Source organism: Limulus polyphemus, unplaced genomic scaffold, assembly GCF_000517525.1.
Source record: "Limulus polyphemus unplaced genomic scaffold, Limulus_polyphemus-2.1.2 Scaffold789, whole genome shotgun sequence".
NCBI classification, from domain to species: Eukaryota; Metazoa; Arthropoda; class Merostomata; order Xiphosura; family Limulidae; genus Limulus; species Limulus polyphemus.
The window spans coordinates 125,035-139,802 of record NW_013666399.1 but is presented as its reverse complement, the minus strand read 5'-3'; the positions used below and the strand labels follow the sequence as shown (position 1 = coordinate 139,802).

At 35.5% G+C, this 14,768-nt stretch overlaps 1 protein-coding gene and 1 long non-coding RNA gene across 2 annotated transcripts in view; both read left to right on the top strand.

The window, feature by feature from the left end:
• Nucleotides 1–1,445, top strand: part of LOC106460534 — a 14,780-nt gene extending 13,335 nt beyond the window's left edge. The window contains exon 3 of the long non-coding RNA XR_001290886.2: nucleotides 1,432–1,445. This is a non-coding gene — a long non-coding RNA (uncharacterized LOC106460534). The remainder of the gene's footprint in view (nucleotides 1–1,431) is intronic.
• Nucleotides 1,446–6,563: 5,118 nt separating this feature from the next.
• Nucleotides 6,564–14,768, top strand: part of LOC106460533 — a 104,684-nt gene continuing 96,479 nt past the window's right edge. The window contains exons 1-3 of the mRNA XM_013920250.2: nucleotides 6,564–6,663; nucleotides 8,404–8,445; nucleotides 13,284–13,414. Coding sequence (XP_013775704.1) covers nucleotides 6,564–6,663; nucleotides 8,404–8,445; nucleotides 13,284–13,414 — 273 coding nt within the window. The remainder of the gene's footprint in view (nucleotides 6,664–8,403; nucleotides 8,446–13,283; nucleotides 13,415–14,768) is intronic.

Below are 14,768 nucleotides of genomic sequence, written 5' to 3'. Positions count from 1 at the left end.
ACACACACACATACACACATACACACATACATACATACATACATACATACATACATACATACATATATATATAAAACTATAAACACATTTTGGATGAATCATATTAACATTTGATTTTGCTGTAGCATCCTGATGAACTGAATGTGCTTTGGTTACTAGTTTACATATATCCATGTAATGAAACAAAGGCAACTATAGCATAAATCGTTTTGATTGTAGTATAGCTTAAACAAGTAGAAGATTGAAACACAATGACAACATAAACATATATACAGACAACAAATTAGCTGTGTGTTCATTGATACTATTATTTTAAGTGCACTACTCAAAACTCAATTCTATCATAACTGCAATATTCATTGTTTTATAATTTATTTTTTTATCAGTGGTTACAATATATATTTTTTGCTTCTTGAAAAATTTAGTGGAATTGAAATATTAAGGTCATCTATATTTGATAGTTTGAAAGATAGAGAAAGTTTTAAGAAAAACTGATTATTTTTATATCACTTTGAGAAATATGAAGTTTTCTGAAACAGACATCTCCTGCTATTGATTTGATTCAGTGGCATTTACTAACAAAACATGTCCATGCCATCTAGTGAGTTGTAAAGCAAACAAATTAAATAATTATGTAATATTTGCCATCAAGTGACAATTTATAAAATTAATACGATAGTTATTATTAAAAATTTTATATAAATGTCAGGCCAGTTGTCAATAATGCATTGTGTTCCAAAAATTCAAAATAAAGTATTGGAAAATGAAATAAAAATTTTTTGATGTATATTAGATCTATTATACTAGAATCATAGATTTATTCACAGAGAAAGCTGAATGCCAAACATTATGACTGTATGTCAAGTCATTTGGAAATGACAACGGAAGTACAATCATAATTTTTTACAAACTTCAGAAGGCCCTCTATCAAAAGATGTTTGACATATTACATATGGTGCTTAATACCATTTGCAAAAAAAGCTATAGAGTCAACTTTCATGTAACGACGTGGAGTCGTAATGTAATCTTAAGCCCATCTTGTCCTATTTAAAAAGCCAGTTAAATTATGATAGCTATAAGACATTGTTTGCTTTGTGCATGTTATTATTCTGTGTTTTTATATGCATCATTTAAGTAAATAAAAGATTTAACATACTAGTTAGTATCATCATTATAAAAAAAAAAGTAGTCTTAAATTAGATCAGCAACTGGCAGCAAAAAAAACAAGATGAAATGTAAGTAATATATTTCTTGTTTTTCTTGTATATTTTTTATCTATTGCTGTAAAAATAACTAAAATATAAAAATTAGAAACTTGTTAGTTTAGATAAGGTTAAAATAATGAAAAAAAACTGAAATAGTACAAGTTATAGTTTTTATTTCATACCCCTGTGTTTTTTATTAGTTAAAATATTAACTTTTCACCTTAAGTTCCAAAAATAGTGTTACAATCTGTAGTCATTATAGAATGAAAAAAGGGGGGAGGGGGGAATTTATATTTATTTTGTATTTTTTTTATGGTGGTTACAAAGTCAATGAAATAGACCATGTTTATACAGAATTATTGTAGAGAAAATAAAATATAACGTTTTATTAAAAAAAAAAGCACTTCATATTTATGTTGGAGGTTTAGATGTTACAGAAATGAAGTTTGAGAAGTTTTAGATGATTAAAAGTATTTTCAATTTTAACATGAAAATCGCTTTTCTCTATGAGAAGTCAACACTGACTCCATCTATTCATGGGGAAATCTTTAATAAAAATACTTAATTAGAAAATCTGATTTTATGTACAAAAGACTTGTAATGTTTACTGAGAGCTTGTCAGATTTTGTGATGAAACACAAAACTTATCAAAAGATATAGTATGGAAATTATGATGCTTACTTTGTGGTTACCAAGTTGGCATATCAACTGACCCTTTGTGAAGAAAGATAAAATCTTGTTTAATTTTAATTTCAAATGTATAGAACTTTAGTTATTTGAATGTAAATATATATCTTAATATCTGCTAGTTGGGATGAATGTAGCTTTAATTTTTTTATTTGTCTTAACTGTAATTGCACTGTTGAAGTTTAACATATTCAAAATTTATTCATTACAAGATTCCTGTGCATGATCTATATTTAGAAAAAAAATATTCCGATATGGTATGTTATCTCTACTCACATAAATAGCTAATCTTGTTCAGTTCTGCCCTTTATATGCAAAAATTTTTTGAATTGCACAAGCTCTAAGCTCTCATGTACCCAACATTCAACATAGTTCAACTGCGTCTTGTATGTAAATCATCATGCAACAACCCTCCGCCAGTAGGAGTGCGACACACCCTTCTGATGCATGCGACTCTCTCTGTTCAATCTTACCAAACTATCACTTCTCATTTGGCAGTGCTCGTGTCAAGATGCTTTTTTATTGTGATCTTCAATCATGTTTTTTTTCATTCATTCTGAAATGGAATTGTTCTTTTCTATTTTAAAAACATTTGCAAACTTAAAGATAGCTTATTTTTCGTAGTTTCATTTCTTTATTCTAACACTGTTGTCTTTGATTATTCATTGTTAACAATGAATTCTGAAGTCCAAGTTACCACTTCTGAGGTAATACCAGCTGCAGGTGGAGTAACTCAATTATGAAATCATTGGCTATCATCTGCTGAGAGATTGATCATTATACGAGTCAACTTGCTTCTCCTGATGTTGCCCATATTCCTCCTGAACATGCTGAACCTGTTCAGGCTGACGAGGAATTTGATGACCTTTTTCCTCCACCTGATTGTGCCGTGTCTTCCTATACCCCTACTGCAGAATCAGCTAGGCCTAATACGGCTTCCTTCTTTGTTAGATGATACCTCCTCCTCTTGGTACTTTGTGTTCTCTCCTTCTCCAGGTATTAGGGTTTATACAGAGCTTTATATCTCTCCATTGGTTGAGGGTGCTAGCATGCCTTGCCCTTCACAGGCTTCAGATCAGTTTGCTATAGCATACCATCAGGCTGAATTTCCATTTCTTGATTCTCAACAATTGAAATCATTTTTGCCCATGTGGTGGTGGACCTTGATCATCCTGTTTGTTTATCCCATGCCCAGTTATCCTGCCTTGATTTTACTCTATAAACTTTACTACAGTACTTTCCACCTCCTTTCCAAGGTTCTCCACCATGATCCTGAGGGTTTTTCGAGGGATAGCCTCTCCCTGATTGCCTCCATGTTGGCACATTTGTCTTCTTTAGCTTACACGTGTTTTCTGGGTTGTTGGGATCTTCTGAGGCTGGACACTATGTTGTCTCAAGTTTGTTTACCATGTACTTATCTCCAGGACTTATGTATGCCCCCCCTCCCTGGAATCGGTGAGACAACAATCGACTCTTTCTTCTTTGGTTATTATTTGTCTCATTCCAAGAGCCTCGACAAGCCCCTATTACTGTTTTCTGTCTTGCATCTTCCCAGTTCTTACCTCCAGGGTCTCCTCCTGTCATTGTGTTAATCAATGCTGATGGACACGTTAACCAACAGTACTGGTGACTACCTGGTGGGTTCTGGTCCAGTGGGGGCTCGATTGACCAATTTTGTTCCCCTATGGTGAGTTTTCACCACAGATCATTGAGCTATTTGGATTTTATCAAAGGGACTTGTCATCCACTTTTTTTCCTCTCCTCTGTTGGTACCGATAGTATCAATATCCTTTCTGTTGCCTTGGGATCCTACCACCAGTAAATGTCTATCAGAGGCGATACATAATCTTCTCTCCCAGAAAGCCATAGAACCTGTAACTGATCTTTTTCCGGGTTTTTATTCCAGGCTGTTTGTGGTACCCAAGGAAACTGGGGACTGGTGGCCTGTAATCGATTTGTCCCACCTTAATTACTTTTTGGTTCTGCCTTTACTTACCATGGAATCTTTTTTTCACCCTCACGTGGGCTTTTTCTGCAGGTTTATGGATAACAAAGGTAGACGTTGCAAATACTTATCTGCATAATCGAATATCTCGTCTGTCAAGGCACTATCTTGTGTTTGTTCATCATGGGGTAGTTTATCAATCATGCTTTCTGTCCTTTGACCCTGTATATCTTTTGTTAAGTGCTCAAGGCTTTTTCCCAATATATGCATGCTTGGGGATTGTGCTTCCTCCATAACATGGACGACTTCTGTTAGCTCGTTCCAAACATGAGTCCACCCATCACACTCATCTGTTGCTCCTGGAGGCAGCTCATGTGGTTGGTTAATTAAGTTGGAGAAGTCATTCATTATATCTACCCAATATCTTGTCCAGTTGGGTGTTTTTTTTTCAATACTCATCTCAGTTGGATCCAACGTCTTCTCTTCAACTCCATTCGATGGAGTTTTCAGTTCTTCATGCTCTTACTGCTCCCTCTGTTATTGCTCATGAGGTTCTATCATGTTTGGTAATGTGGTCTTCCATAGAAGCTCTTATACCCTTGAATTGAGCATACATGAGGTCTCTTTAGTGGGCTCTGCATGACCAGTGGAACCTTGTATGGGATTCTTTAGAGGCTCGTATTTCCCTTCCTCTTTCCCTTGTCAATGATCTGCACTGAACAGGGCTCACACATTGGTGGGTGTTTCACTTCCTCCCCTGAATCCAGATTTGCATATCTTCACAGACACTTCCCTCCAGAGCTGGGGTGCATATGTCGATCAGCAGGAAGCTTCAGTTTTGTGTTCTCTGGTCGAACAATCTTACCATATCAACATCCTGGAGCTTCTGGCTGTACATTGTGCTTTGCATCATTTTCTTCATCTTGCCAAGAATCCTCTGGTTATGATCCATTTCAACAATTTTACAGTGGTGGCTTATATCACTCACCAAGGTGGCACCTGTTATTGTTCCCTTTGTGGTCGAACCATAGATCTTTTTTTGGCCCAGACTTTCAGTATTTGTCTTCTTGTGTGCCATGTTCTGGTGCATTCTTGTCATGGATAGTCTTTCCCATCCCAACAAAGCTCATTTGATGGAGTGATCTTTTGATCCTCTCCTTTCCAGTGGTTATGCCTTCAGTGGGGTACTCCTCACATAGATGCATTTGCCACACCCCTCAATACCAAATTACTCCGTTTTGGTCTCTGGTTCCTCATCCATTTGCACTGGCTGTCAATGCATTCAGTCAGGTTTGGACCAAGAAATACCTTTATGTGTATTCTTCCATCCATCTGTTTCTCAGGGTGATTTCAGTCATCCAGGTCCTTCTTATTGCTCCTTACTGGCCAGCACAACCATGGTTTATGCAGTTTCTCTAGCTCAAATGTTCCCCACCATTACCTCTTCCTTTTACTCCATCCCATCTAAATCAACCTCAGTCACTGGCATTTCATATCCTCTGTCTTCACGCCTGTTTTTTTCCTGTCCTTGGCAAGGAATATCCAGATTGTCCTGGTGAGTCACTTCATTTTTAGTTTGTTCCAATCACCCTTCCTCTATAGATGTTTATAAGTGTAAGTGTAATATTTTCTGCTGTTGGCCTTTGTGTTAGAAGTTTTCATTTGTTCAATCTACTGTTCTTCTTACAGATTTTCTCACTTGGCTGTTTCTTCCATCTCCTCAATTGCAAGTTATTGGGCTGCCTTATTCCACATTTTTTATTTTTCCGGTATATAGTTTTTACACCTCCTACTATTGCTGTGTTCCTTCCGATTTCATCAACCTCCTCGGTATGCAGTCCTTCTTCATTGGGACATCAGTGTGGTTCTTCACTGCTTTATTTTGCCTCTGTCTCTCATGTTCGATTTTTCACTTATCCATTAAGACTTATTTCCTTCTCATCATGATGGCTTGTGGATGTCATAGGTTAGATTTATTTGCCATCAACGTTTCATGTACCTTTTATCATACCACATATGTTTTCCTCTATATGATTGCTCTTTCCTTCCCCAGACCTGTGTGACTTGTGAGGGTAACTCCTCCTTCTCACCGTTTTCCCTTCCTTCCATTTTCCACCTATATCCTTGGTCTAATCCGGATAGACTACTATGTTCCATATGTGCTCTTCATTCTTATATTACCCACACGGTTTACTTCTGTGGTGCCCATTCCCGCCTCTTCATTTCTTGTCAGATTTCCTCTGTTTATGACCTACCTCCTTCCACCCTTACCAATTGGGTTTGGCTTTTAATTTGATTGGCATATTCTTCCTTATCTCCTTCTTTCTGTAATTTGTTTCAGGTGTCTTCTCATCAAATTAGGCACCTTATATTTTTCCTGGGCATCTCATCTCATCCCTTGGAGGAAATTCTTTAATCTGGCACATGGACCACATCACATACTTTTGTCTCTCACTATCTGCATTGGATCACTGTTTCTTCATCATTGGGTTATTGTCTTCCACCAGTGGCCATTTTCCAGACTTCAGTGTGACAATGATTGGGTAAGTTATCTTCTGTATACTCTTATTTTTCAGGGGCATGTCCTTTTTTTTTTTCCCGTACGAATCCTGCTCTGTGGTGAGTGGTGCCTGTCCAGGTATACTTCAAATAGTCAAATCCACACTGTGAGGCCATGTTGACGTCATATTTAAAATTTCCATGGCCACTCAATGCTCACTTTTGAGATGGGTGTTCCACAAGATCACTTGTTAGTTTTTCCTTGCAATATTGATTTGCTTCATCAATATGCCTGTTCTGGCCTGTACTCACCCATGGACTTCATAGGTAAAGCAGAAGAGGATAGCTGACTATCCCTGCCATTCATTTAATTGAATAAATCAGGTATGATCTACTTTTCAATATAGGGTTTTCATGGTCACACACAGCAATGTCTCCAGTGTTGATGTTCCTCTGGACTCTCCACTTGCATTTTCTTCCAGTGGAGTGTGAGAGTCCATACCACTTCCCATTCACAAGCTGGGGTGGTGGAGCTAAATGTGATAGTGTTATACAATACAAACTGATGAAACTACACAGATGAGATTAGGGCAGTGGTGTTCTACTGGTGGGATGACAAGATGTCCTCCAGTCTGATGATCCATCTCTGTATGGGTTTATTCAGGGGGGATGTTGTAGGTTTGAAGTGAGCCTTCAAAATTACAGTCCCCCCCCTTTGATTGGGATCCCTCATCCTACCATCACATGGGTTTATGGGTTTATCCAGGGGAGAGTTTGTAGGTTTGAAGTGAGCCTTGAAAATTGTAGCTCCCCCTCCTTTCGACCCTTTGATTAGGATCCCTCATCCTACCATCACATGGATGTCTGTTCCCAGTGGCTTGGTTTTGGCTTCAGAGCTGAACCAATCAATTTAAGTCCTCATACATGTATTACAGGTGTCTCTGTTCCTTCACTCAAATATACTCTTGTTCACTCCATCCATGTTGTGGGTCACCAGGGTAATACTTGCAGATTAATATGGTTCTTCCTTTTATTCCAACTCTTGATTATTTTCATATACTGAGGATGTGTATGCACAGGGGGAGGTTCCTTTCAGATTGGTTTTGAGTAGGAGTGTTTAAAGGGACATCTTTCTTATGCTGATCATCCAGGATTTGGGTTCCTGGATTGGTCAAACAATGTATCATATTGCTATCATGTGTCCCTTTCATAGATCAATGGGTACGAGATTTCCTTGTGGTCTTTTGAACTCCCATCAGATGGCTAGGGTTTTATATTGCAGTTGACTTCTGCTGGTATGATCCTCTTTCCTTCCCCATATGGATGTCGGTTCCTGGTGGCTGGGTTTTGGAAGCAGTCGACTTGCCACGTATGGTTCATTGCACCCCAGCCACTCTACATCTAGAGTCACATCTTTTTTACTCTCACCTACATTCATGTACTCTGTGGGATTGAGATTCAATATTGTGTGGTTCAGATCCCTATCCAACCATTGTTCTCTCTCTCTTTTGGATGTGCTCCTCCTATTTTCCATACTTGGTGAAGAGTATATCTGGTAAGAAGTTGTGCAATCTCCCACCCATGATTCTCTTTCCCTCACTCCAGTCTCTCCATCTACCCAATGTGGGATTATAGCTATTTATGTGAAAATAGGTAATGCACCATATCAGAAATGATAATTTTCCTATACTGAAAGTTTATTTCAGATAACTACTTACCTCTACTCACACTTCCCATTCTTTCTCCCCCAATGCTTCCATTTTCTGCCAAACTTCTAAGTGACAGTTGAGTAGAATAAAATAGAGGGAGTCACGTGCATCAGGAGGGTGTGTCACACTCCTGTTGGTGGAGGGTTGTGCGAGATGCAGTTGAACCATGTTGAACATATAGGTTACGTGGGAGCTCAAGGCTTGTGGCATGAAAAAAAAAAAAAAAAATTGTATATATATAGGGTAGCACTAAACAAGAATAGCTATTTATGTGAGAGGAGGTAAGTACTGATAGGAAATACATTTTCAATATAGGAAAATTATGACTTTTACCTTTTTTTTGTTTTTTGAAATTCAGGTAAAGAGAGTTTAAAAAAAAAGCTGGAAAAACTGAATTTGGGTAAGTTTCTTAGAAACCATATTCTCTGAAAACGTATAACAAAATTATATAATCTTTGTTGTAGAAAGGTATAAAGTAAGGGTTGTAAGCTCACAGTGTATTAGTTTATTTGCAAGCACTCTAAGGATTAATTGAATTGTGTGGGGTTATAATATGTATATAGTTTGCTTTGATTATGGTTTTTTAATTTTTATATTTTATAATGTAATTTACATGCTGATTGAACTGTATAATGTACTGTATGGTGTTTCTTTTATTTTTGAAGTTTTGATTTACAGCATTCTCACCCTCATATTTTGTTCCAATATAAAAATAAATAATGTTATAAATAATTATGGAAAGTTCTAGATTATTTCAGAATATTCTAACACATTCTGGAGTATTGTAGCATATTCTGGAATATTCCACATTATTCAAAATTTTCAAAAACATTTTATTGATAAGTACTCCATGCTGTCACCTTTTATTCTGGAATTTTCTATATTACACAAAAGTAGTTTCAAGAAAAAGTGGACCATCTATCAGTGATATAGTCTGTTAACTGTAATGAACCATCTCCTAGGTGTTCTAAAGTTGATTTTTAACACTAGAGACGCTCAAGCTTTTTTTGTGGCACATTTGCTGGAAAAGTGGGAAGTCATTGATTGTGTAAAGGTAGTTTGCTTTAACATACAAGCTACACTGGTCACAGTAATGGAGCATATGTGCTGTTAGTACAAAGATTAAACAAGAATCTTCTGTATTTGGAATGCTGACAACCTGTTTTAGAACTTGTTCTTTCATTTGTTTTCAAAGACTGTATGGGATATTGCAATTTTTTAAAATTGACTCCAGCAATCTTGGGAATACATGGACCAGTCCAGTTATGAAACTGCAGCTGACCATGATGAAGTAGGAGAAGCCACAGAGGAAGTTAAGGACAGTGTCATTGAGTTTGCTGCAACACAACTTCAGGTCAGCCAACCTAGAGAATATTATCGAGAGCTTCTTGAACTAGCCATAACATACCTTGCTGGCATTCCTCCTTGTAGTGTGTGATTTATAGCATGTGGAGCACTGCATCATGCACTATAGATGGCCAAGGTATTATATGCCCTCAAGATGTTTATAGAAGAGATCAAGCTTACTGTCCATGAGGAGTGAATTGGATGACATCTGCTTCTTTGTGGTTCTAGTATCTCTTAGGGCATGGTTCACTGCTTCTAATGCCATTTCCACTCCTTGCAATGATCATAACTTCCTGCAATTTTTTTTAAGTACAAGAAGGTGAATTCTGCTCTTTCAAAATCTACTTGTCAGAAATTTGCTGGACATCTATGGTATCTCAATTAAGAACTCATTGGTTTTGAATTCTTTGATTTAACTGTATCCACAGAGACAAAATGAGAAATGTTAAAGGCTGTGAAGGAAAAGGGAAACATGGATGTACCTTCACAGTGCATCTAGGTGAGTAGATGAAATTTGGAGGAACATTTTATCACAATGACCACAACAGACTTCCTCGTGCCTTGAAATTCCATCTGGACTTTAGGATTGTGACCCTGAGTCATGGGAGCTCAAAGAGGACTACAGGGAGGCACTACAGACAGTTCAGTACTTGAAGAATATAATACCATCACAACGATTCCTACTTCAAGTTGTGCAGGATCATAGAAGATACTTTCCTAACAGCAAAAACGAAATAATAACAATACAAAAGTGACCGACCACACTAAAATTATATAACTATGTATTTGTGTTAGTACATGCACTAAAGTTATAATCATATATTTTAAATAAATCATGTATAATGCTTAACAAACATGTTTTTGTATCACATAGTGCATAAGGTACTAGGCCACTGCAGTTTAGAATTTAACCTCGATAAACAATCTCCAGATATTTGATGATGAGGAAATCACTTTATAGAAAAAAGTTTGTTTGGATAATGAAGACAAATTTGTTATAAATGTACAATGTTTCGACATGATTATGTCATGCTCAGGTACAAGTAGTTTACAGAGATTCGTGAACATATATATATTTATATATATATATACAGTATGAAACAAAGAGGTCAAATGACCGGAGATTGCTTCACAGCATAGGTATCTTGGTACCCTGGGGTGTTGATTTAGGGTGGGACTGTTTTGTTCAATTAAGATAGCTTCCTTTATTCTGCATTTATTGATGTTTGGTTCTTTGTTTGAAATTACAGTGTTTTATATAAATGTACTGTGTTTTTTTGAGTTCCAGTGGTGGTAAACATGGGAGGGTGTTTTCTTATGTGTCGGTGAATCTGGTTTCCAGTTTTTATGTTTGGTGTACTTGTGTCAATTTTATTTGTAAAATGAGTTTTGTGGTTTTTGTTCTGGTGGTTGTGTGGAAATTTTTCGACATTGGTTAGTGGAAATTTGTTAGTGTGAATGAGAGAATGCTTTATAGAATTGATTTCTTCATCTCTATAGTCAGTTGAGCAAAGTCTTGAAGTTGTGTTTATAATGTTTTTTGGTATATTGAAATTTTGTTTGGATTCATGGGCAGGATTCCAGAGTATGAGTGATTTTTTTGGGGAATTTTGGTTTTGAATTGTGTGTTGGATCTGATATTGTCAAGGTTAAGAAAAGATAGCTGTTTGTTGTTTTTGTGTTTAGTGAAGAGTTAATGTTAAGATGAATGGAGTTTGTGTGTTAAAAAAAAGTGTGTATGTGTTTGATTGATGTGAAACCAGCAAAAGTGTCTTTGACATATATGTACCAGGATAGGGGAGGATATAGTGTGGTTTATATGGCTTGTGTTTCGATCTGGATCATAAATATGTTGGCTAGACCAGGTGAAACAGGGTTGCCCATGCTTAAACCATGTATTTGAAGAAAATTTTTATTGTTGAAAATAAAGTTAGTTTTTGTTGTTGTGAATTCTAAGAGTGAAAAAAAAGTGTTTTGGGCGTATGAATTAAAGGATTGGGGTCATTACTGTAGAGGTCAAGTGAAATATTACAAGCTTCTGTAATGGGTACTTTGATGAAAAGTGACACATCAAAGCTAGCCATTAAGGCTTTAGGGTTTAGTTGGTTAAATGTGTTTCTGAAGTTAAAGACGTCGTTAAGAAAATATGCAGAAGTTATGTAAGGTGTGATGGCCCAGATTATGTATTTACCATGATTATAGTTAAACAAGTTATAAGTGGATAGTATAGGTTGTATGGGGTAGTCCTGTTTGTGTGGTTTGGGAATGCCATAGAGTTGTGATGTGCAGGAGTCAGTTTTCCTTAGATAAAAAAATGAAGATCTTCAGTAATCAAGTTGTCTTTCTTCATTTGTGACAGGGTTTTGTTTGGTTGTTTTCTTGTGTGTTCGTTGGGTTGTTTGGGGTGGGTTTAAATTTCTTATTGTCTTAAACGATGTTCATTTTGTCAATGTATTCTTTGTTGTTCATGTTTACAGTAGTGCTGACTTTGTCACCTTTTAAAATTTTAATATTGGTATCTTTTTTCAGGTTGTAGATGCATTTTATCTTGGTGCTTGTGAGATTGGTTTTTAGAGTACAGGTTTGGTTAACTACATTAATGGTTATGTTAGAGAATTCTTTGAAAAGGTTGTTTAAGATACAGTTTTTGAGAACTTCAGAAACTGCATTTTGTTATAATTACCTATCACAAAAGTCTGGTGGTTGGAATTTTGGATTACTTCTGGTTGTTGGAGGTAGCCTTTTGTTCTTTTATATATTGAATCACTAGTATTCTGGATAAATCTTCTAGGCTGGTCTTTAACTCTTAGGCAGGGAACTGTCTTGTGGCTGATGGCGAAGTTGAAGTCTTTGCTCAAAAGTTGTAGTTCAGTTTTGTTTAGTGGTCGATCTTATCTGTTGATAACAAGATTAGGTTGTGCTTCTTTATTGTATTGTTTTTCATGTTGTAATTTTCTTGATTGTTCCAGTTTTTTGTTTTGTACAGATATCTTCTCTTGATTCAATATGTAGTTGCTTTGGTTGATGGTCTAATTCCTGTTTACATTTTAGTGAATAGTTTATTTCTTGATATTTATATTTCAGGGTAGCTTTTATAAGTTGATGTTGTATATTTAGGATAAAACTTGTAAATTGATTTAGGTTTTGGATAACTTGACTTTGAAAAAGTTTGGAATTAACTATTCAGTGGCATTGTCGGAGAAAAGAAATAACATTTTTCCTTTTGACGATTTTGATATTTGTGTTATGAAGCTTGGAGACAGTTACACGGTACGATAGATTTATGGTGGTGGACAAGTAAGGGAGCATACTGGAAAGATGTATGTAGAATAACAAAGACAAATGTTTAGACTTGCACAACCTCGAGTAATCACCATGATGAATTTAAGTTTGAGGATGAGGATCCCATTTTATAGAAAATATAAGTTTGGTGATGGCTTTATTGGGTAATGAAACAAAATGTATTATATATGTATGACGTTTTGACAAGATTATATCATCCTCAGATATATATAATTTACAGAGACAAATGCATATATATATACACAGTATGGAACAAAGAGGTCACATGACCAGAGATTGCTTGACAGCGTTGTATAGGTTTTTTGGTACCCTGTGGTGTTGGTTTAAGGTGGGGCTGTTTTGTTCGATTAAGATAGCCTCCTTTATCCTGCATTTATTGATGTTTGGTTCTTTATTTAAAATTAGTGTTTTGTACAGATATACTGTGGTTTTTTGTACATTGGAACAAAAGTAGGGGATGAAAGCTTCAGAATTTTTAATCTGAAAATGTAACTGCAAATAAAGACCACCTTAATGTACTTTTTTTAACAAAATTGTAATGGGGGGGGGGTCTGACAAGTATTCATTTACTCATGTTATTGTTTTTAGAAGATAGTACTGACTGTTCTGATCTCTGGAAGCAATTAACAGAGGAAGAAATGAAGGAATTTGAGACAATGGTTGAAAAGTGTGAATTTGGAAAGTTTGTTTTAATGTGGGAACCGTGGTGGAATAAAAAAGTAAGTATAATATATTTTGTTTTCATATAGATCTTGGATATTCATTTCTGGAAATATGGAAAAGGAAAAACTACAGCAGTTGGTTATTTTGTTTAATTTTAATTTTTCTTTCTCTGTTTTTCCTGTTTTATAAACAACTTCTTGTTTACATTATATTTTGTCACTAATAATCTTATGAGTATCAACATATTTCGTTAAACTTGACTCACTGTCACCTAACCAGTTTTTATCCACCAGTGAAATTAAATGTTGTGGGTATAGAACTACTAAAATACAAGTAGTTGTCACCCTCCAGTTTTCCAGTTACACAATTTCATAATTTTTTAAAGATAGACCAAATTACTCCAAAGTAAATGCATTGAAAATTAGAAACATTTGGTGTATTTCTGTTAAATTAGTTCTTAGAGTAAGCAGTATGGCTGTAAATTACCTTGTCACTGATTTTCTGAAGAGGATTCCAGGTATGAAATATTAATGTAATTGGACTTTGTCTTCCAGTTAACATTGTACAACTTCATTGCAGTGTCTTATCTTAACATATACTGTTCTCAAGGCTGAAAAGCATTCATAAATTCTTAACAAACATTGTTGTTGTGGGAATGTAATAGTGAAAATCAATTGTGTTGTATGTTTTGAGACAATAGCTTCATAATCTTCTGTATGTAATTAGAGTTGAATTATTGAAACAATTATTTGGTTACCTATGAGCAGCAATTAATCCTATGTGCATAGGTGAGGTCAAAATCAACATGCCGCTGTGTTTTACAGAGTGCCATTCACCATATTATGTATTTGATGTCGGGGTAATCGGCTGTCCATTTTACTTCATATACATAAGAGTAAATACCAGATACAGCATATAAAAAAAAAAACAACTGTTGGTGTGCATTTTGTTTATGCAAATGCAATATGCAAACTATGTAATAGACAAAAGTATTTTTATTTTGAACATCACCTTGCATATGACTTGTTAGTGTCTGAATCAGATTGATTTTGTCAGTGTACAGACATATTTTGAGTACAAATATTTTTGTGACACAATTGGTTTCTTGTGTACAATGGACTTGTACATATTAATAAAAGCATGCCAAATTCCATCTAAATGCACATAGTAAATATGGAATTATAGTCAATGTTCCTTTTCCATTATGTGGTTGGTAGCAGACCCTTTGCATAGTCAATATAACTCCAATAACTCCATATTACAATTAAGTCTATTAATAATAATTAGTGACAGATTCATTAGACGGGAATCGAAAATTACTGATAGACAGGAAAACGATGTAACAACAACAAACATTTGACACTTGTGTATGGTAACAAACATTTAATTCTTGAACAGTTTCTAAATATA